The sequence below is a fragment of the Gigantopelta aegis genome, chromosome 14 (assembly GCF_016097555.1).
Source record: "Gigantopelta aegis isolate Gae_Host chromosome 14, Gae_host_genome, whole genome shotgun sequence".
Lineage (NCBI taxonomy): Eukaryota > Metazoa > Mollusca > Gastropoda > Neomphalida > Peltospiridae > Gigantopelta > Gigantopelta aegis.
Window position 1 is genome coordinate 3,645,968 of NC_054712.1, and position 24,689 is coordinate 3,670,656.

A 24,689-nucleotide genomic window follows, 5' to 3' on the forward strand; every position below is an offset into this window, starting at 1 on the left:
CAAATAAAAGATCCCTTGCTGCTAATCGGAAAGAGTAGCCCATGTAGTGGTGACAGCTATATTTACATCTACATCTACATCTACATCTACGTCTACGTCTACGTCTACATCTACATCTACATCTACATCTACATCTCCATCCACCCATCCATCCATATATCCATCCACCCACCCATCAAAACCCACCCACCAAAACCCACCCACCCAAACATCCACTCAAACCTAATCACCCATCCACCCAAAACCCACCCACCCATCCATCCATCCATCCATTCAACTATTCAGGTTTTTCCTCATTAGAACCAGTGTTCTCTCAGCCAAGTGTCTATATTATTATAAGACTCCAAAGATCCATTGTTTAAAAGTCTTCTGAGGCATCTTTAAAAAAATCTATTTCTCATTTGAGTCAGTGTTCTCTCGACTGGTCTATCAAAGGCTGTGGTATGTACTGTCCAGTGTATGGGAATGCACAGATAAAAGAGTCATTATGTTAGTAGTGGGTTTCTTCTCTTTATCTCTCAGCCAAGTGTCTATATTATTTTAAGACTCCAAAGATCCATTGTTTAAAAGTCTTCTGAGGCATCTTTTAAAAAATCTATTTCTCATTTGAGTCAGTGCACCACGACTGGTATATCAAAACATATGGTATGTGCTAACCTGTCTGTCGGATGGTGCCTTTAAAAGATCCCTTGCTACTAATGGAAAAAATGTAGCAGGTTTTCTCTCAAAGCCCCTATGTCAAAATTACCAAATGTTTGACATCCAATGATGAATAAATCAATGTGCTTTAGTGGTGTCATTAAAAAAAAAAAACTGTTTTAGTTACTTTATCAATAATTTCAGTCTAGACTGTTTTATGTGCAAGGGTACTGGTGTGTTTGTGATCAGTCTTCTTGATAACTGACCACAAAATAGTGTTACATTTCATTCCTTTAGGTCAAGCTAACAGTTCATCAGTTATCTGTCCAAGGAGATGCCCACTTCGATGGAAGTGACAAGAGAATTGACATTTCAGACATTTGTCTTTCATTTTGTTCACCAAGCTGTCATCAGTTGATTGTTTCAATGAGCGTTGCATGCCCTGTTCTTCAAGACCGGTGATTATTTCACACCGAGACTTAAATCTACTGGAAATCTCATTTATTGACCCAAATTTGTGTTAAAATGCAGCACAGGTATTGATCAGTCCGGGCGTTTGGCAAAGTCTTTAATTATGGATTACAAAGTAAACCCACTCAAAAGAGACTTGGGCTAGCATCTCCGATAATAAGACTTCTAAATCACCATCACGGCATTGTTAACCCTCAGGCTCTCGGTCCCTGGCAGGATGGATGAAATAGTAGATAATATGTTACAGCCGTTCTATACACCACACTTGTCTTCATTCGGTGTGAAATATTTAGTTAACCCTTAGACTCTCGGCCCCTAGCAGGATGGATGACATCCAATAGCTTATGATAAATAAATTAATGTGTTCTTGTGGTTTTCTTAAACAAACAAAACTTTAACTTTATTAAATACATGTTGTACGATGGATCTCACCAGAAGTGGGTGAAAGTTACAATAGTATGACAACACAACACATGATGGCCAACTGGTATTTTATATACAATAATGTTTCAAATTGTTTTTAAAATCCAATCATTTTGTGTCTGCTTTTGTACTGTTACTTTCATCTATTTTTAAAAAAAAATTTAAATTTAAAATTTAAAATTCAATAGATGGATATAGAGATTTTTTACTTCGCAAAAGATAATTAAATAATGTATACTCAACAACAAAAGTTTAGCTAATGTAAAAAGAAATAGCATAACATTTATAAATTAACCTATTTTTATTAATTAGTATTCACATCTGAAATGTTTACCATTTACAAACAACATAAACTCATCAATCTTTGCCTTAACACAACAGGAGGACCTGGTTTTCTTTTAAGTTTATTATAACCATAGCAAATTTAGATGTCATAAAAGATATTTGCTAAACTTTCATTGTTGAGTATATATTAATTTTCATTTCTTCTTAAAATCTAACAAATATTTTTTTTTATCTTAACAAAATATTTTCCATGTAGGTCACCTTGACATTCAAGCTGAATACCATTGAGAAACATGTCCATTACAATATTCAAAACACCTCAAACAAAATCTTAAATCTCCTTCTTATACAATATCTTTCAATAAATTTTGCATGTCATCCTTCATTCTCTGTGTAGAACAAAGAGAAAATAATCTTGCCTATGGGCTATTTAATTATTGAAAACTTGAAAGACTTGATTTACCAGGACTTCCAGACTGTTGGTGACTGGTGTTCAATTTAGCCGTCTTGCAATTGATCCAGGCCGTTGTTAATGTGAGGATAACATCTCACCGAGACTGCGCGGTATTTTACTACTGGTCGTGATGCGTTTAACATGGTTGACAAAGTGCCGAATAGTCCATGAACATTATTTCCCAAGCCACACAGACACTTGGTTTTGCTAATTATTCACCATAATGCAGCTCCAAGTTCAGCCAGCTGACGTTTTGCTAATGTTTGCACACTGTTTGATTGGTTCCCAACATGGCCATTTGATTTACTGTGAAGTGCATAAACCAGTCTGGCGGACGTTTTTGTGCTTGGTCTTGCTAAACTCAGCCCAGTGTCCATATTTTCGAAGCAATCTTAGCCCACAAAATCATAACATCATTGTGAGCTATGGCATCACTATGGCGTGTGCTGTAGTGACATCACAACTTACGATGGTTTTACAATTCCGTAGCATTAAGACAGCTTAGACAATCCCTAGCCAGGTCTTCCTTAAAGGAAGTGACAATCAAGGCATTTGACCTGGTATGCATATTCAACGATATATAAAGTACATTATTGCTTAATATCAACAAGTATAATCGTATAGTTAATTAATAAAACGGTTAAATGTAACGGCTATTATATATAACTGGCGCAGCCATTTTGTACCATCTCAGTGAGTACGCCCTCTGGCGAGCTGGTGGTTACGTAATACTTAACGTGTCACATCAGGAATTAGTCTTAGAACTGAAGAAACAAAACATACCTGATTTTTGCAAATGCATCGCAATATTCTGTAATAATAGTCATCCCAGTAAGCCAGCAACAATTATATATTTATGTTTAATACAAAATAAACCACCATTGTCAGTGTTGAGATAACTGTATTATGGTTTGTACATAAATTAACCCACATACTGAAATAATAATCGGAGTGTTTTCTTAGTTAATTGGTCTTTTCTTTCCGTGGCCTGTACCTGTTGTTCCTGATTGGCAGGTGTATATTTAGACGGTCCCCAGACACTGTGTCTAGACACACTAAAAAAACGTGCCTCTTTTATTAAGATCACAGGGTATTGTGTGTTAACCGTACGGACACCCCTCTAATCGTAATCGATCAGCCGTCTGCTTTATTACTGTAAGTAATTCTGTAAAACCCTCGATTAAGTAGACTTTCCCATCTAAAATCACAAAACTGACCAATTACGTAGTCCCAAAGAAAAGAAAATTATCACCTGGGTATCGTGAGTGGTCGTTTTTGCTTGAACGTAGCATACCAATAGGCCTAATAATATGCTTTTTTTTTCTTTGGGTTTTTAAAAAAGAAAAATACTGTAACTCCATTTCATTCTATTGATGCAAATTGAAATATATTTAGTTAAATAGTTTATTATACTATCAAGTCATTTATGTTGTTTTACAAGTCAGGTTGATGAAAGCGAAGCACCTTGTCGTAAATTAGAGTATTTGTTTACACTGTGCATAGAGCAAATGGACGGAGCTGACGTCACTTCACCCCAAGCTATACCACCAGACGTCACAAAAATGAAACAAAATGGCTGCCCCCAGTTAGCAGGAATAATCATGTTTTTTTATTAACTCTAAAATTACGCGTTTTTCATTTGTTAAAGTGTCAGTATGTGTTGGTGGTCCGGATATGCATCTTTCCAACACATAAATCTCTTGTTTGAGTTTACTCTACCTTTAACAGTTCCAGATATGGAAGATCATGTGTTGAAAGTGCAGTGTACATAATTTTAAACCTAATAACTAAGATGTAATTATTTGTTTCAAAAATTTTAATAACAAAATAAAAACTATATACTGTGATATCACTCTAAACCAGACATGCACAGTCCAGTTTTAAGAGGTATCCGTTTTAGAGAGGTTTTGTTCTGTACTGATAGTTAAAAAGGGACCGTGAAAAACGTCCGTTATTGAGGTATACAGAGGGTCCAGTTTAGAAGGGTTTCACTGTATATATTTTGTCCTATTTTGGATGTGTGATGTCACAGTACTGCTCCTGTCCTGGATGGAGCAGCTGGCATGGGTCAACACCTGCGCCCAGGGCCAGATTTAGACCTTGGGGGGCCGGGAGTACTTCAGGTTCAGGGGCCCCTCAACACAAAAATTAAATTACAAGACAAATAAAAAAATAAACTAATTTTATAATTATTAAATTTTTTATAAAGGAAGTCCCTAGTTCGGGGTGCCCCTCTTGCAGGGGGGCCTGGGGCATTTGCCCCCTTATAAATCCGGCACTGCCTGTGCCCACGACAGGTGTGCGTTACAACAGCTTGTTCTGAATGTGCATGTTAAGCCCTATGACCTGACCTGACCTGACCTGACCTGACCTGACCTGACCTGACCTGACCTGACCTGACCTGACTTGACCTGACAGCACTGCATGTACTTTGGCTTGTATAGGATGGAATCTCCATGGTGGACCCATTGTTTTTCAACCCCTTACTGTACTGGACATGATGGACCAAATTTACGAAACCTGTTTTTCTTAAATGCAGGTGTTTAAGCATGTCAATGTATGTAGTTAAACGTATAAGACATAAACAGGTGTTTAAGCATTGTCAATGTATGTAGTTAAACGTATAAGACATAAACAGGTGTTTAAGCATTGTCAATGTATGTAGTTAAACGTATAAGACATAAACAGGTGTTTAAGCATTGTCAATGTATGTAGTTAAACGTATAAGACATAAACAGGTGTTTAAGCATTGTCAATGTATGTAGTTAAACGTATAAGACATAAACAGGTGTTTAAGCATTGTCAATGTATGTAGTTAAACGTATAAGACATAAACAGGTGTTTAAGCATTGTCAATGTATGTAGTTAAACGTATAAGACATAAACAGGCTTTGTAAATTTGGCCTGATATGTTCTTGAGCATTATGGAGAGTAACTTTAAAAACCCCCCAAAATAACCAGTTACTTGACACCAAATAGACAAGGGGCAGGACCTATCCCGGTGGTACAGTGCTCGCTCGATGCGCGGTCGGTCTCAGATAGATCCCCATTGGTGGGCCCATTGGGCTATTTCTCATTCTAGCCAGTGCACTACGACTGGTATATCAAAGGCAGTGGTATGTACTACCCTGTCTGTGGGATGGTGCATATAAAAGATCCCATGCTGCTAATTGAAAAGAGTAGCCCATGGAATGGCGACAACAGGCTTCCTCTCTCAATATTTGTGTGGTTCTTCACCATATGTTTGACGCCATATAACAGTAAATAAAATGTGTTGAGTGTGTTGTTAAATAAAACATTTCTTTCTTTCTTTCCAAATAGCCATAGACTAATAGAATGTGCTCCACTGTTATTATTATTAACTAGTATTATTTTTCTTTCCTTTTGTAGCCTGTTATACATGAATTATGCAACAACCAATTCCATAATTAAATAATATTATATATAATGCATGTTAAGGGCTCTTTCTGAATGGATCATGGGCTGGAATAATTATTATTTTGTACCAGGTGATTCTTTCACTTCATTTGCTATATGCATGTGTATGGAAATGTTTTATTTAACAATGCACTCAACACATTTTATTTACAGTTATATGGTGTCAGATATGCATATATATATTATTTATATGCATGTATGATTTAAATAATGTATGATTTAAATAATGTATGATTTAAATAATGTATATATTTGTTTAAACTGTGTTTTCTTTACCGACACCACCAGAGGACATTGGGTGTCAAACATTTGATAACTTTTACATATAGTCTTAGAGAGGAAACCTACTACATTTTTTTCCATTAGTTACTAAGGATCTTTTATATGCACAGACAGGATAGCACAAACCACCACCTTTGATATGCCAGTCGTAGTGCACTGGCTGGAATGGGAAATAGCCCAATAGTCCCACCAACAGGGATGGAATCATATATAAAAGTGTTTAGCTCTCACCCTCTACCTATGTGATTCACCCTCTACCAAGGTGATATAGGTTCTGGAACATGCCTAGCTACCAGAATAAATGTGAAGCTGTCGTGTGTTTTATCTCTCGTCACCACCGAGTCGGATTCAACTGTGAGCTGTTTAATCAATCAGCTGCTGCAGCAAATTGATGTTTTATTTCTCAAGTCTCGCTTTTTGTACCGGACGTAGATCACGACTTGTCTTAAATACTTTCTTTTGTGTAGGCACAGCTTTTATTGATCAACATAGTATGGTCTTTCATCTTCTTTTTCTTTTTTTCCTCCTTGACAGTGCTTTTTTGCAGTTCAGTTTTAAAATCTTTGTATGTTTTTTTTTTTTTTTTTTTTTTTTTTTTTTTTTTTTTTGTCTTCCCAAGTTGGCTTTAATGATTAATCCATTCTTGTTTGTTAGCTTTTTATAAATTCCAAGCAAACACTCAGGATGAATCCTCTACATTTCTTAGAAACATGATTGCTCTTCTACGTAATTAGGTTTTAATATATTTTATGGTTTTATATATTGTACATGTATGGTTTGTTAGTTTGATTTTTAATAATTAATATGATTATTATTGATATAATTACGGTAGTAAGAAGGCCTCAGGGGAACTCACTGTCTAGAACTAATTCTGCTACCTTCTATAAATATAGATTTTATTATTATTATTATTATTATTATTATTATTATATATACTATATGATATTAATTAAAGCAGAAATTCTCTCTTTTTTTAATGTCTGTTAGCTTTACATCATACAATTTCAGTGTTCTTTCTATTTCACATCACCTTCTAAAACTACACATTTTATTATTAATTTGTGCACCTTGTGGGTTTTTTTGTAACTTAGTACAGAGAAACCCTCAGTCCATTTTTACATGTCAGTACAGAAGAGAACCTCTCTAAACCCAATACCTTTTTACTTGGTACATGGGTGTCCAGTTTAGAGGGGTTTCACTGTATGTTTTTCATGCTTACCAAAGTTTATATATATTCTTGTTCTGTATTAATAAAATAAAAAAAATGTAACAAGAAAATAGAAATGCTTTTCAAAGGAGAGCAGCTTTCAGTTGTCATGGTTACATCAATATGTCTGAAATGTCTGAAACATTTGGCAGTATAATCTTGTCAATTTTATATATGGTTGCAAGAAAGCAGACGTATTAATGGGACGAGTTTGGCAGATGAGAAGACTGTCATTTTCATTCAAATTTATCAGAGCTGAAATGATACCGGAAGAAATGGCTTGTGCAGGCTGGCTGCATGTTTTAGCAAATGAGAAACCGAAAATAGTGTAACTCTGTGTCTGGTGCGGAGTCTGAAAGTGTGTGGAAATTATTCAATACCAATTAGAGAGCCTCATACATAACTGCATGGTTAATGACTTATAGACTGCCAGTCATCGCCGCCTGGTAGCAGTAGGGAAAAGGACAGAAACGTCTGTTTAGAGAGAGAAAGAGAGAGAGAGAGAGAGAGAGAGAGAGAGAGAGAGAGAGAGAGAGAGAGAGAGAGAGAGAGAGAGAGAGAGAGAGAGAGAGAGAGAGAGAGAGAGAGAGACACACACACAGAGAGAGACACACAGAGAGAGACACACAGAGAGAGACACACATGCATACAGATACACACACACAGAGACAGACAGACAGAGACAGAGATACACAGAGACAGAGAGACAGACAGGCAGAGACAAAGAGACACAGAGAGACAGAGAAAGAGAAAGAAACAAAGAAAAGAAAGAAAGAAAAAAGAAAGAAAAAAGATAGAGAGAGAGATACAGAGACAGAGACACAGATAGAAAGAGAAAGAAAGAAAAAAGATAGAGAGAGAGAGATACAGATACAGAGACACAGATAGAAAGAGAAAGAAAGAAAAAAGATAGAGAGAGATACAGAGACAGAGACACAGATAGAAAGAGAAAGAAAGAAAAAAGATAGAGAGAGAGAGATACAGATACAGAGACACAGATAGAAAGAGAAAGAAAGAAAAAAGATAGAGAGAGAGAGATACAGAGACAGACACAGATAGAAAGAGAAAGAAAGAAAGAAAAAAGAAAGACAGAGATAGAGACAGAGACAGAAAAAGAAAGACAAACAGAAAAAGAAAACAGAGAGTGGGGGAGAGAAAGACAGAGAGAAAGAAAGGAAGAGAGACAGAGAGAGGGAGGGGGAAACAACAACTGCCACATAAACTACATTTACCAATAAAATGGCATGCAATCTGTTATGTAAATACCATGGCCTTTGATGTACAAAGTCACTTGCTGCTTTATGAACAACTCTATGTAAGACACCAAACAGTCTTAGATTAGAATGTGCTACGGTGTCATTAAACAAATAGTATTTTCTCTTCCATTCATAATTATATAATTAAATTCCATGACATTCATTACAACTTAATGTCATCCTATTGATCCAGCCACAGGCACACGAGTTTATTCATTACTTGATGAACGTAAAAATTACATTGTCATGGAACGTCATATCTGATCCAGCCACAGCCACACGAGTTTATTCATTACTTGATGAACGTAAAAATTACATTGTCATGGAACGTCATATCTGATGACATCACTTCATATTGGTATGGAGCGGGGTGTAGCCCAGTGGTAAAGCATTTGCTTGATGCACGGTTAGTCTGTGATCGATCCCCGTCGGTGGACCCATTGGGCTATTTCTCGTTCCAACCCCTGCTCTACAACTTGTATAACAAAGGCTGTGGTATGTACTATCCTGTCTGTAGGATGGTGCATATAAAAAATCCTTTGCTGCTAATCGAAAAGAGTAGCCCATGAAGTGGCGACAGCAGGTTTCCTCTCTCAATATCTGTGTGGTCCTTAACCATATGTCTGATGCTATATAACCATAAATAAAATGTGTTGAGTGCGTCGTTAAATAAAACATTTCCTTTCTTCCTTCTTATTAGTACTTTGTCTTATTGACCGTTATTGACCGTTATTGACCGTTATTGACCGTTATTGCTTAAGAACCCAAAAATATTTCAAAATAAAATACAAACTTTTAGAGTTATTAAAAGCATGTATGCTTCAAATTTAAATACAAGTGTTTTTTTTTTTATTCCTTTTACGTTCATCTGGATAAGAAAACCCCCCAGATCCTCCACAGACTGATGAGATAATGGCTTTGCCAATTGACACAGCTTGCAGATCATTTGTTTTGTTCATACACAGATGAATGTAAATTGTAAACTGATGGCGAGTGTGTTCTGTATTGTGATTGGTTATTTACTTCTTTTTTTCCTGGGATCAAATGAAAATAACACCCAGTAAGGTAATGACATCATTAGGAAGTGACGTCATTAGCAATTGGAACAGGCCAAGTTGACGTCTCAAGAGTCTACAGTTAGATTGTAGCCAGGTGTGGCTTTTTTCAAGAAATATCAAATATACAGTTAGTTCCATAGAAAAACGATTCAGTTTACAATGAACATAACCATATGGGTTTTTTATATTTGTGGGTGTTATTGTCTATGTGATGACCACAAATGTTTCATTCGGTCAGAAATGACATTTACAGGATCAAATAGACAATAATACCCGCAAATCTCAAAACTCAATATGGTTATCTCCTAAAGGAATAAAAGAAAATCCTTAAATAATATGACCTTGACCGTTACGACCTGTTGACCATCTGGTTCACTGTGAAGTCAGGTCTCTTTAGAACATGAGACAGATGTTTATACCGACATGTACATATATAATCTATACCATCCAATAGTACTGGTATGTGACACCCAATAGCTGATGTGTTTTTTGACATGCTGCCCAGGAGAACATAATAAATATTCATTAAGTCTGCCTATATGTAAAGGGAGATAACCGAGTCATGTTTCAACTGAGATGTGATGAGGAGGGTCATTTGTTAAACAATACCACAGCAGAAATCATAGTTATGGTTGGCATATATACACTTTAATAAAAATAACAAAAATAAATTTTCATATTTCTGTTCTTAGTTATGGAAATACCATTCTGTGTCTGATATGGAAAGTAGCCATTGTTACTTCCATGAATGGTAAGACTGTGGTATGGATGGTTTGAGACTGTGGTATGGATGGTTTGTCTATGGGAAGCATTGTTCATCAGTAGGAGTAGCCTATGTGTTCATCGTGGATTATCTCCCTTTCTCTCTCACTCTCACTCTTTCTCCCTCCCTCTCTCTCTCCCTCCCTCCCCTCTCTCTCCCTCCCTCTCTCTCCCTTTCTCTCCCTCCCTCCCTCTCTCTCCCTCCCTCTCTCCCCCTCTCTCTCCCTCCCTCTCTCCCTCTCTCTCTCTCTCCCCTCTCTCTCTCTCTCTCCCTCTCTCTCTCTCTCTCTCTCTCTCTCTCTCTCTCTCTCTCTCTCTCTCTCTCTCTCTCTCTCTCTCTCTCTCTCTCTCTCTCTCTCTCTCTCTCTCTCTCTCTCTCTCTCTCTCTATCTCTCTCTCTGTATCTAAGTGAAATATAGAAATAACCCTATGTTAGATACCAAGTAACCATACTTTAAAATGTGCTCAACTGTTGTTAAACAAACATTCCTTTCCTTTCTTTTCCAATGGTTATGTGGCACACCTTGCAGCTGCTAATTGAACAAAGAGCTTGGATGTCATAAAACAAACATTCATTTACTTTCACTGGGCCAGTCCGGATGTGTTCATTAATACAGATGTGTGGTGATGTATTACAAACTGCGACTTTTACCCGACTTAATGCCTTGGTCAATATTTGTTTTCTCTGCCCAATAAATCATCAAATTAATCTCATCCCAGGACTATAAATGCTAAATATTATTTGTAGTCTCAGGTAATTGGCCTGAGGAGCAATGGGTCATAAGATCGATTCTCACCAGTGGATCCATTCCAACCAGAGTTCCATGTGAAAGTGAATCGGATATATGTGTGTTCGCTTTAGCATTATGCTGTCTTGCTTTTCAAATCACTTCATGAAAGTGCATACAAGAGATCCTTAGTAGCTCTTTGACATAATCATATGCTAAACACCATATCTACACCAAGTGTTGCCACGATCATATGCTAAACACCATATTTACACCAAGTGTTGCCACGATCATATGCTAAACACCATATCTACACCAGGTGTTGCCACGATCATATGCTAAACGCCATATCTACACCAGGTGTTGCCACAACCATATGCTAAACGCCATATCTACACCAGGTGTTGCCATAATCATATGCTAAACACCAAACCTATACCAAGTGTTACATTAACCATATGCTAGATGAATATTACATAATTTTAGCATTACATGATGTTACATTTGAGGAGGGGGTATAAAAATGCAAAATTTTGCATTATGTATTTGTTGAACTGAAAGACCCTTTAAACCTATGTGAAGCTGACATTAAACACAGATTCCTTTTTTTCAATTTTTAAGTCCAGCTGAACCCTATTGATTCATAGACCAGTTGAACTTAATTTACTCATAGTCTGGTTGAACCCTATTTACTCATAGTCTGGTTGAATCATTTTTACTCATAGTCTAGTTGAACCCTGTTTACTCATAGTCCAGTTAAACTTTGTTTACTCACTCCATTTGAACCATATTTACCCATAGTCCAGTGGAATCCTGTTTACTCATAGTCCAGTGGAATCCTGTTTACTCATAGTCCAGCTGAACTCTGTTTACTCATAGTCCAGTGGAATCCTGTTTACTCATAGTCCAGTGGAACCCTGTTTACTCATAGTCCAGTGGAACCCTGTTTACTCATAGTCCAATGGAACCCTGTTTACTCATAGTCCAGTGGAACCCTGTTTACTCATAGTCCAATGGAACCCTGTTTACTCAAAGTCCAGTGGAACCCTGTTTACTCATAGTCCAATGGAACCCTGTTTACTCATAGTCCAGTGGAACCCTGTTTACTCATAGTCCAGTGGAACCCTGTTTACTCATAGTCCAATGGAACCCTGTTTACTCATAGTCCAATGGAACCCTGTTTACTCAAAGTCCAGTTGAACTCGATTTACTCATGGTCCAGTTGGCTGACATTTATTTTATGGAAATCCATTATCATTAGTGCAGAAAGCCAAAGATACTTGGCAAAGCTATGCTCCATCTGGCTTTTGTAGGATTTGCTGTGGATGTAATCAAGATAATGGTGTTTATATGATATGGTATGATATGGATTTTGTTAATCCTACTTAATTCCTTAAAGGCACGCAGGGCAAGATGTATCTCGGTGGTTAAGCGCTCGCCTGATGTATGGTCAGTTTAGGATCGATCCCTGTCAGTGGACTCATTGAGCTATTTCTCATCCCAGCCAGTGCACCACAACTGGTATATCAAAGGTTGTGGTATGTGCTATCATGTCTGTGGGATGGTGCATATAAAAGATCTCTTGCAACCAATGGTAAAATATAGCAGATTTCCTCTCTAAGACTATATGCCAGAGTTATCAAATGTTTGACATCCAATAGCTGATGATTAATAAATCAATGTGTTCTAGCAGTGTCGAGCCTTTGATATACCAGTCATGGTGCACTGGCTGGAACAAGAAATAACCCAATGAGCCCACCGATGGGGATCGATCCTAGATTGATCTGGCATCAGCTGAGCACTTTACCACTGGGCTATGTCCTGTCAATAGAATACTCATTTTAAAAACACACATGGTCCTCTACTACGTTGCTTCTCATTCATACTTACAGCATGTTGCATACTCTACTACGTTGCTTCTCATTCATACTTACAGCATGTTGCATACTCTACTAAGTTGCTTCTCATTCATACTTACAGCATGTTGCATACTCTACAGAATATCATAGTACACGACATCTCTCTTACAGTGTGTTGCATACTCTACAGAATATCATAGTACATGACATCTCTCTTACAGCGTGTTGCATACTCTACAGAATATCATAGTACATGACATCTCTCTTACAGCGTGTTGCATACTCTATAGAATATCATAGTACACGACATCTCTCTTACAGCGTGTTGCATACTCTACAGAATATCATAGTACACGACATCTCTCTTACAGCGTGTTGGATACTCTACAGAATATCATATTACATGACATCTCTCTTACAGCGTGTTGCATACTCTACAGAATATCATAGTACACGACATCTCTCTTACAGCGTGTTGCATACTCTACAGAATATCATATTACACGACATCTCTCTTACAGCGTGTTGCATACTCTACAGAATATCATAGTACATGACATCTCTCTTACAGCGTGTTGCATACTCTACAGAATATCATAGTACACGACATCTCTCTTACAGCGTGTTGCATACTCTACAGAATATCATAGTACACGACATCTCTCTTACAGCGTGTTGCATACTCTACAGAATATCATAGTATACTACTCAAAAGAATTTAAGGGTCAAAAATTTATAACCAAATAAGTTTCAGAATGTATTAGATTGATGATGTAAACTACACAATTTTTTTTTTTTATTGTTCCATATTTACAAAAAACCACAAATAAACGTCACTGTATACAAGAAAGTCACATGACATGCTGTCAAAGTTGAAGGTTGTCAAACATGGATTTTACACATTAGAACATTCGTTTAATAGTGTGTGAATCCACCCCTGGCGCGAATACACTCAACACATCGTTGCCTCATGCTGTTGATCAGACGTCTGAAGAACTCTTGGGGAATGGCCTGCCACTCTGCCATAAGAAGTTGACCCAGATCATGAAGGTTGGCCGGAGGGGCATGGTTATCCCGAACTCTCCTGCCTAATTCGTCCCAGGCGTCTCTATTGGGGCCAAGTCAGGCGAATATGCTGGCCAATCCATCCTGGCGATACCTTGTTGTCTGAGAAAGTCCGTTACCACCCTGGCGCGGTGGGGTCTGGCATTGTCATCCTGCAGAACTGCCCCGCCGCCAATCTGCTGAAGGCCTAGGAGAACCAATGGCCGGATAATCTCATTCAGATAGCGGATTCCATTCAGATTGCCATCCACCACATAGAGGGGGGTCCTGTGGTGGATAGAGATGCCGCCCCACACCATGACACTGCCACCACCGAACCGGTGACATTGTCTAACGTTAACGTCAGCGAAGCGCTCCCCAGGACGTCTGTAGACACGAACCCGATCGTCGTTGAACTGGAGACTAAACCTGGACTCATCAGTGAAGATCACTCGACCCCACTGAACACGTTGCCACTGCAGATGAACTTCTGGCCGTTCTGTGACGTGGTAGGAGTGGTGGTCGAACAGCCTGGCAACAGCAGCGTAGATTATTGGCTCTCAGACGATTGCGTATGGTTTGATCAGACACTCGAGTTCCAGTCGCAGTCCGCAGATTGTCACGTAATCGGCGTGCAGTGGTTGTGCGTTGACGTAGAGCCATATTGGTGATGTAGCGGTCCTCTCTATTTGTAGTGCTTCGGGGTCTTCCTGACCGTGGACAATTTCGAACAGAATTCGTTGCTTGGTACCGTTGCCATAGTCGGCCAACGACACTCTGACTGACACCAAGTCTCAGAGCAACATTTCTTTGCGTATTGCCATCCTGAAGCCAAGCAATAGCCCATCCTCGATCTTCGATAGTCAGTTGAAGTCATACCATTGTCGAATTTGGAGTGTGCACCGTACTCGAACGCAAGCTCCAATTATACGGAAATTCAGCATTGGGAACATGGAATACACGTGTAAAGCGTGCAAATGAAGCGTTTTGTGAAAAAGAAAGTTGTGGGCACTTAGCAGACCTTTCGCTTTCGCCCTAATTTACGTGCAAATGTAAGCATGTTTTCGCCATTAGAACTAGTCGACAGTGTCAATGACAGTGGATTTTAATTCATTTATGGGTTGCTTAGACCCACTTTCATCAAAATGGAACAATACCATGTGTGACATTATGGTCTAGCTAATATAATTGACATTCAGAAAATAATGTCGAAAATATCGTCTGACCTTTAAATTCTTTTGAGTAGTATAATACATGACATCTCTCTTACAGCATGTTGCATACTCTACAGAATATCATAGTACATGACATCTCTCTTACAGCGTGTTGCATACTCTACAGAATATCATAGTACATGACATCTCTCTTACAGCGTGTTGCATACTCTACAGAATATCATAGTACCTGACATCTCTCTTACAGCGTGTTGCATACTCTACAGAATATCATAGTACATGACATCTCTCTTACAGCGTGTTGCATACTCTACAGATTATCATAGTACACGACATCTCTCTTACAGCGTGTTGCATATTCTACAGAATATCATAGTACATGACATCTCACTGGATTTGAAAGCCACACAGAATATAGTACATGACATCGCATTGGATTTGAAAGCCACACAGAATATAGTACATGACATCTCATTGGATTTGAAATCCACACAGAATATAATACATGACATCTCACTGGATTTGATATTCACACATTTGTAATGCAATTTACAGTATTAATTTCTGTACAACTGTACATCTGTACATCTGTACATCTGTACAACAGTTTCCTCTTGCACTATTTTAGAGGCAGGACGTAGCCCAGTGGTAAAGCAGTCGCTTGATGTGTGATCTGTCTAGGATCGATCCCCATCGGTGGACCTATTGGGCTATTTCTCATTCCATCCAGTGCTCCACAACTGGTGTAACAAAGGCCATGGTATGTACTATCCTGTCTGTGGGATGGTGCATATAAAAGAATCCTTGCTGCTAATTGAAAAGAGTAGCCCATGAAGTAGCGACAGCGGGTATCCTCTCTCAATATCTGTGTGGTCCTTAACCATATGTCCGATGCCATATAACCGCAAATAAAATGTGTTGAGTGCGTTGTTAAATAAAACATTTCCTTCCTTCTTGCATTATTTTAACCAACTATTTTATGTTGGACACCAAATATACTCAACAAAATTAATTAAGGGCCAGTTGACTTTTGGCCAGGGGACTTTAGGTAATTCTTTGTTGGTGTTATATTATTTTAGCGTGTTTTGATTAAAAAAATAACAATAACACTTGTGACAATGTGGCCATCTTTAAGTGACTAATCTGTGACACTGGCTAAACGATGAGTACTGTCACCAAGTCACACTGGGCTGAATATATGGCGAAGGCCTCTGTGGCATCATGGTTAAGCCATTGGACTATACAGGCTGGTAGGTACAGGATTCGCAGCCTGGTACTGGCTCCAACTCAGAACGTGTTCTTAAGGGCTCAGTGGGTAAGGCCACTGTACAATCTTCTTTCTCACTAACCAACTAACAACTAACCCACTGTCCTGGACAGACAGCCCAGATAGCTGAGGTGTGTGTCCAGGACAGCGTGCTTGAACCTTAATTGGACATAAGCATGAAAATAAATTGAAAAAGAAAAGAAAAGATATACGGTGAAGCCTGGTTTTCTTAAACGTCGGTGTTTAACCACTGTAAATGTAAATGTATGTAGTGACTACTAATGGAAAAATGTAGCGGGTTTCCTCTCTAAGACTATATGTCAAAATTACCAAATGTTTGACATTTAATAGCCAATGTGTTCTAGTGGCGTCGTTAAACAAAACAAATTGTTAGGTGGTAGCTTTACACAGGTTTCACGGTATTTGGCTGTCTTGTGAAGAGGAAGTCGACCATTATGGACATCACAGGCACTTTAAAACATTCTTAGTGCGTCTGTGCATATTAGCAGCGCTGTGAAATATAAGATGTTTTGGTTTGTGTTGCCAAATTGTCCAATGGTTGTTGTGGTATTTAATAATTGGCTAAAGCTTAACGGCCATTTTCAGAAATGCTTGCACATAACAAAGTCAATAGGGAGATTACTTAAGTACTGCCGAGCATTTGTCTTCAGACGGAGATCAATGAAACGGCTTTTCTTCCACATTCCCGCATTCAGTGTTTTCATAAATCAACCCACAGCAAATAAAATATGGATTCCTGTTTCTGTTAGTGAAAGATAAAATTTCACTACTAGCATAGTTATGATGCATATTGAATAATAGTTTTGTGGTAAATTTAATTAGACACTTTTTTTTATGTCAAAACATTATTCAGTAAATCCTGTATTTAATCTTTTCATAAATTACCTCACACTAAATGAAATTTGGGTTCTTGTTACTGGTGTTGAAAGATAAAATTCTACTTATAGTATAGTTACAGTGTATGCTTCATGTTGAAACTGTCCAGAACTTCATCATATATGACAAACATTTTTAGATTAATTAACCTTTCATCTTTCCTTTTTTCTCTCTCTCTCTCTCTCTCTCTCTGTCTCTGTCTGTGTCTCTCTCTCTCTCTCTCTCTCTCTCTCTCTCTCTCTCTCTCTCTCTGTCTCTCTCTGTCTCTCTCTGTCTCTCTCTCTCTCTGTCTCTCTCTCTCTCTCTGTCTCTCTCTCTCTCTGTCTCTCTCTGTCTCTTTCTCTCTCTGTCTCTCTCTGTCTCTCTCTCTCTCTGTCTCTCTCTGTCTCTCTCTCTCTCTTTCTCTCTCTGTCTCTCTCTGTCTCTCTCTCTCTGTCTCTCTCTCTCTCTCTCTCTCTCTCTCTCTCTCTCTCTCTCTCTCTCTCTCTCTCTCTTTCTATTTCACCTAATTCTAAATAATGTATAATAGTAAAACATAATTATAACCTGTTCATCCTCTTAAATTTACTAATAAAGAGTGGAAGTAGAAGGAAATAAAAGTAAATAATCTTTATCTTTTTTTCCTTCTATTTCCCCTCTTTGTTAGTAAATTTGGAACAAGATATAATTATTAGAATTCATTTCATTGCTTGTAAACTATTCCTGTTATAAAATGCTGGGAGAAGCCTTAGTTAGTGTAGGCCTGTTGGCCCATGCCAGACCGCTACTGTTTTCAACGGCAATACATAATATTATTGTTGAAACCAAAAATAGTTTTATGGTGAATTAATCCTTTTCAGAATGTTATTCCATAAGTCTGTGTACAGTCTTTTAATAAATCACATCTCAGTAAATAAAACATGAATCTGTATAATAAAATAACTGCTGTTCAAAGATAAAATTTTAGTACCAGTATATTATGATGCACATTAACAAATATTTTATGGCAAATTATTCCTATTTTAGCAAAAAACTATTTCATTAAGTCTGTGTTTATGTTGGGGGTTTTTTCATAAAATACTGACTTGGTTTTTTAAAGTTAAAATTTCAGAACCAATATACTGACTTGGTTTTTTAAGTGCTATTTAAAGATAAAATTTCAGAACCAATATACTGACTTGGTTTTTTAAGTGCTATTTAAAGATAAAATTTCAGAACCAATATACTGACTTGGTTTTTTAAGTGCTATTTAAAGATAAAATTTCAGAACCAATATACTGACTTGGTTTTTTAAGTGCTATTTAAAGATAAAATTTCAGAACCAATATACTGACTTGGTTTTTTAAGTGCTATTTAAAGATAAAATTTCAGAACCAATATACTGACTTGGTTTTTTAAGTGCTATTTAAAGATAAAATTTCAGAACCAATATACTGACTTGGTTTTTTAAGTGCTATTTAAAGATAAAATTTCAGAACCAATATACTGACTTGGTTTTTTAAGTGCTATTTAAAGATAAAATTTCAGAACCAATATACTGACTTGGTTTTTTAAGTGCTATTTAAAGATAAAATTTCAGAACCAATATACTGACTTGGTTTTTTAAGTGCTATTTAAAGATAAAATTTCAGAACCAATATACTGACTTGGTTTTTTAAGTGCTATTTAAAGATAAAATTTCAGAACCAATATACTGACTTGGTTTTTTAAGTGCTATTTAAAGATAAAATTTCAGAACCAATATACTGACTTGGTTTTTTAAGTGCTATTTAAAGATAAAATTTCAGAACCAATATACTGACTTGGTTTTTTAAGTGCTATTTAAAGATAAAATTTCAGAACCAATATACTGACTTGGTTTTTTAAGTGCTATTTAAAGATAAAATTTCAGAACCAATATACTGACTTGGTTTTTTAAGTGCTATTTAAAGATAAAATTTCAGAACCAATATACTTGATAAAACAGCTTTATACCATTAGACCTTTTTGTTTTCATAAAACACCCACAACAAATAATGAATGGGTTCATATATAACTGATATCCAAAATACAAATTGCAATATTTCATATTTATTCATATAACTGTTATCGAAATGTAAATCATCTTCATTAATATAGATGTCTAGGATAGAAAACGTAAACCTTTGTTGGATCATCGGCATGAAAATAAATAGTTTTATCTCAGCTGAGGAATTATAATGGGAAAGCTGCCTTTAGCAGGTGAATTTATATGGTATCAATATGGTAATATCTTAAGTGGCACTCCACAATCTAAATTAGGGTTAAAGTTTGTTTTTGTTTAACGACACCACTAAAGCACATTGATTTATTAATTAATCATCGGCTATTGGATGTCAAACATTTGGTAATTTTGACATATAGTCTCAGAGAAGAAACCTGCTACATTTTTCCATTAGTAGCAAAGGATCTTTTATATGCACCATCCCACAGACAGGATAGCACATACCACGGCCTTTGATATACCGGTCATGGTGCACTGGCTGGAATGATAAATAACCCAATTAGCCCACTGACGGAGATCAATCCAAGACCGACTGCGCATCAGACGAGCACTTTACCACTACGCTACATTTTGACACCCTAAATTAGGGAAGCAATTAATCATTTCCCTTCAATCTTTTTCACATCGAGGTCTGTAATGCCTATGGTATGTACTGTCCTGTCTATGGGAATGTGCATATAAAAGAACCCTAGCTGCTTTATCCTTAGTAGTAGCCTGTGAGTCAGCAGTGGGTTTCCTCTCTATGACCACATTTTAGACACCAAATAGCTGTAGGGGTGGGACGTAGCCCAGTGGTAGAGCATTCGCTTGATGTGTAGTCAGTCTGGGATCGATCCCCATCGGTGGACCCATTGGGCTATTTCTTATTCCAGCCAGTGCTCCACAACTGGTGTAACAAAGACCGTGGTATGTACCATTCTGTCTGTGGGATGGTGCATATAAAAGATCCCTTGCTGCTAATCAAAAAGAGTAGCCCATGAAGTGGCAACAGCAGGTTTCATCTCTCAATATCTGTGTGGTCCTTAACCATGTATATGACACCATATAACCGTAAATAAAATGTGTTGAGGGCGTCGTTAAATAAAACATTTCCTTCCTTCCAAATAGCTGTAGTTTAGAAATGCTGTCGTCGTTACACAAACAGTCCTTTCCTTTACAATAGTGATAGAATTGTTTTTTTCCAGACAGCAGCTTGGTAAAGATTACCCCCACAGTGTATTTGAACAACAGCTAAAGAAATGTATAATGTATGTATTACCCAATGTCTATTGTTATTGTGAATACTGTTATTTATAGGCACAGTAATATTGATGGAACTGTTCCTTTGATTACACAGCTGTTTAAATGTGTATATGTATTGCCATGGTGAACAGGTTTCTCATTTCATTCACTAGTATATAGAAATCAAAAGAAAGGAATGTATCTTTAAAGGGACAGACCCTAGTTTCAACCCGTTAAAATTAACACCAAGTTTAATTAATTTACAAACCTGTAACACATTTGGATAAAGTTACAATTGAGTGAAACATGAGTCTGTGACTTTGAAATGGTCAAATACCCTCTAAAAATAGACAAAAACTCGACTCCTTAATTGTTATATCTCAGACGCACATGTGTTTTTAAAAATACGAGAAATGCATTTTGTAATATTAAAAACACCAGGATGACCAAAAACACTTCGAATGTAAGTAAAGTATGATTTCAGTTATCAAAAACTGCTATAATAGTAAAAAATATGCCTTAGTGTTTTAAAACTAGGGTATGTCCCTTTAATGACAGCTCAGCCCATTTTGAGCTACAGATATTTGGTGCATTAGACAACTGTATCCTCGGTGTACCCCTTGTATTTTATCATGTTCCAGCCAGTGTCCACACGACTGGTATATCAAAGGTCATGGTATGTGCTGTCCTCCTGTAGTAAAGCGCATATAAAATCCTGACACTGCCATTCTATGTTCTGGGGACAATATAAAATTAAAAAAAGATCCCTTGCTGCTGATGCAAAACTGTTTAGGGTTTCCATGTGTCAGAATTACAAATGTTTGATATCCAACAGCTGATGATTAATTAATCAATGTGCTCTAGTGGTGTTGTTAGACAAGAACAAGAAAGAAGAAAAGTGAGAAACTAAACTATTTACTAAATAGCAGGGGGAAAAAATCTAAATAGAGAAATTTACTTTCAGACAGGACAGCACATACCACAATTGGTTGGGATGGTAGAAAATGTAATGTGTTCATGCAATACAACAGGCCAACATAAAAACACAGAATGTTTGAGTCATCTTGAAATGTTTGTCAATCAAGTGTTCTAGACAGAGACTCTGTCATATTCTAGAGGGTGGGACGTAGCCCAGTGGTACAGCGCTCGCTCGATGCGCGGTCGGTGTGGGATCGATCCCTGTCAGTGGGCCCATTTGGGCTATTTCTCATTCCAGCCAGTGCACCACGACTGGTATATCAACAGCCATGGTATGTACTACCCTGTCTGTGGGATGGTGCATATAAAAGATCCCTTGCTGCTAATTGAAAAGAATAGCCCATGAAGTGGTGACAGCAGGTTTCCTCTCTCAATACCTGTGTGGTCCTTAACCATATGTCTGACGCCATATAACCGTAAATAAAATGTGTTGAGTGCATCCTTAAATAAAACATTTCTTTCTTTGTCATGCTTAATATCCCATCACGGTTTAGGCACGCCTTTCCTGGACCACAAACCTTGCAATGAAATGAAGAGACTGAACAATACTGAAAAATAGTGTTTATTTTCTTGTTTGTTTATACATATTTGTGTGCTTATATCCAAATTAAGGTTCAAGCATGCTGTCCTGGGCACACACCGTAGCTATCTGGGCTGTCTATCCTGGACACTGGGTTAGTGGTTGGTTTGTTATTGGTTAGTGAGAGAGAAGTCGATGTGGTGGCCTATACACTTACATATCCCCATCAGTTGTTAAACTGGCTCTGGCCATACCACTACCGGGATATGAACCTAGTACCTACTAGCCTTAAGTCTAGTGGCTTAACCACACCAGTAAAACCAGTGAACAAATATTTTCATAGTAGTGTATTTATAACAGTTGACATGACCATCTTCAGTGGCTTTACGAATCAAAACGTTTGTTTTGTTTAACGACACCACTAGAGCACATCGATTTACTAACCATCTGTCATTGGAAGTTTGTTTTGTTTAATGACACCACTAGAGCACATCGATTTACTAACCATCTGTCATTGGAAGTTTGTTTTGTTTAACGACACCACTAGAGCACATCGATTTACTAACCATCTGTCATTGGAAGTTTGTTTTGTTTAATGACACCACTAGAGCACATCGATTCACTAATCATCAGTCATTGGAAGTTTGTTTTGTTCAATGACACCACTAGAGCACATTGATTAATAACTCATTAGTTATTGGAAGTTAAACATATGGTAATTTTGCTTTACGAATGAATTGTCCTTCATTAATGCAATCACAGTCTGATAATTTGAAGCAGAAGGGAAAAAAACTTAACCATCCACTTGTCAAATTCAACACGTTGCCATGGTCACAAGAAAATTAAATTTACAATATGGTGTCTGACCTTGTTTGTAAGAGTGATAAACAGGTTCATATTCGATTACTGCTTTCATTGGAAATGTGTTGTCAGTGATATTATGACCCAGAGAAAGTGTTTGATGTACAGGTTTAATCATTATACAGGTACCAAGACCTTGGGTCGGGTTTCAAACAGCTGCCACTGACATCTCAACACAATAACGTAGACAGATGACTCATCTCACACACTGCTGTACTAATGTCTAATCATTTTCATATTTTCATAGGTCTTGAAATTGTTGGGACTTTAGACTGCCAAAAATTGATGGTCCACTTGAAAAGATGTGAAATTGACATGAAATTGAACAAATTATATGTGAAGGACAGTTTTTGTGTTTTAGAGGGTTTTTTAAAATTATTATTATTAAAAAAAAATCAAATACAAACCAATGTTATTTATTTTATTTGTTTCTATAATTTCCAAATTATACCCTCCCCCCCCCCCCCCCCCCCCCCCCCCCCGGTTTTGTTAGAGCCAATCCATGTACGACAGTTGACCTAGTTAATTGCTCAGCAAAGTATTACCTTAAATTATATATACTTGTATGATTTGATTTGTTTATATAAGTTTTTATTTGATTTAGGTAGTCATCATTTAACATTCAGCATTTAACAGGGCTCGCACTGGAACAAATTTGGGTTTAACCAATGATATATATGTATAGGTATATATAGAGGTTATTACCAGAGTGTTTTTCAGTATTGTCAATATCATATATTAGGAATAAAAATTGTATTATGCGAGCCTCTGGCGAGCATAATACATTATTTTTATTCCTAATATACGATATTGACGATACCGAAACACACAAGGGTAATAATCTCTTTATCATATAAGCTCAAGCTTAATACAATGTGTTTTTGTAAACGCAACTTTAATTCCAGTCCGCCATTACTATATATTCAAATGACGTAAGAATATGTGGCGTGGTGTATTTTTGAATGGAAATGACGTCGAACTCGAATGACGTCATTTTGGGATGTTCTTACATCAAAATAAAGTTATGCCTAATGTTTTTTGTTTTCTGAACGCTGGACAGCTTTCAGTGTCAAATTGCCATTGAAATGTTTTTATTTGATGAATATGAATGCATACGTCAATCATGGAGTGTCACCCAAGTACGTTTGCTTAAATGTCAATAAACCTTGTGCCGAGACCTTGACTAATTTACATCTAATTTGCAAAGTTATCAAATTCTTAAATTACCATATGTGATCTGAAAAATATCACATACTTTGATTGCACTGAAAATGTAAGATATTATATGATAAAAATATATACATGTATATATATGTCAATGATTTCCTTGAAAAATATTAAAATGTGGTTAATTTAAGAAATATTTTATTAGCCAAAAACTAAATGTTGTAGCCACATTTAATAAAAATTAGCAATTGGCTAATTTGGCCATGTACAGGATGAGCCCAGATTTAACATTTTGTCTTCACTATCAATTTTTATTGTACAATTTGAAAAAATATGTATATTGTATACAATGTAACATTTTACATTTGTCTTTTCAGAGGAGGAATTTCCCAAATGGAGAAGGCGAAGTACGGAGAACTATGCCAGGTAAACAGTTGTTTAATACTGTTCTGTTTTTGGGTTCAGCGCCCGCCTCAGTTTTAAATGTTCCCATTCAGGTGTGACAACAAACCATAAATGCTAGATTAATGAAACTAGGTTTATACTTTTATAGTTATACATCTATTTTAAAAATGTTTAATTCATTGAATTAAACTATTCTTGTTTATTTATTTATAGTCTTATTCAACTTACTGTGCTAGCACAACAAATATGCTATTCAACCTGAGTCATACCTACACACTGCAGAATTCTCT

General features: G+C 37.0%; 1 protein-coding gene across 1 annotated transcript in view; it reads left to right on the forward strand.

The window, feature by feature from the left end:
- LOC121388460 overlaps nt 1-24,689 on the forward strand; it is a 111,449-nt gene that overhangs the window by 12,070 nt on the left and 74,690 nt on the right. The window contains exon 2 of the mRNA XM_041519800.1: nt 24,372-24,420. Coding sequence (XP_041375734.1) covers nt 24,372-24,420 — 49 coding nt within the window. The remainder of the gene's footprint in view (nt 1-24,371; nt 24,421-24,689) is intronic.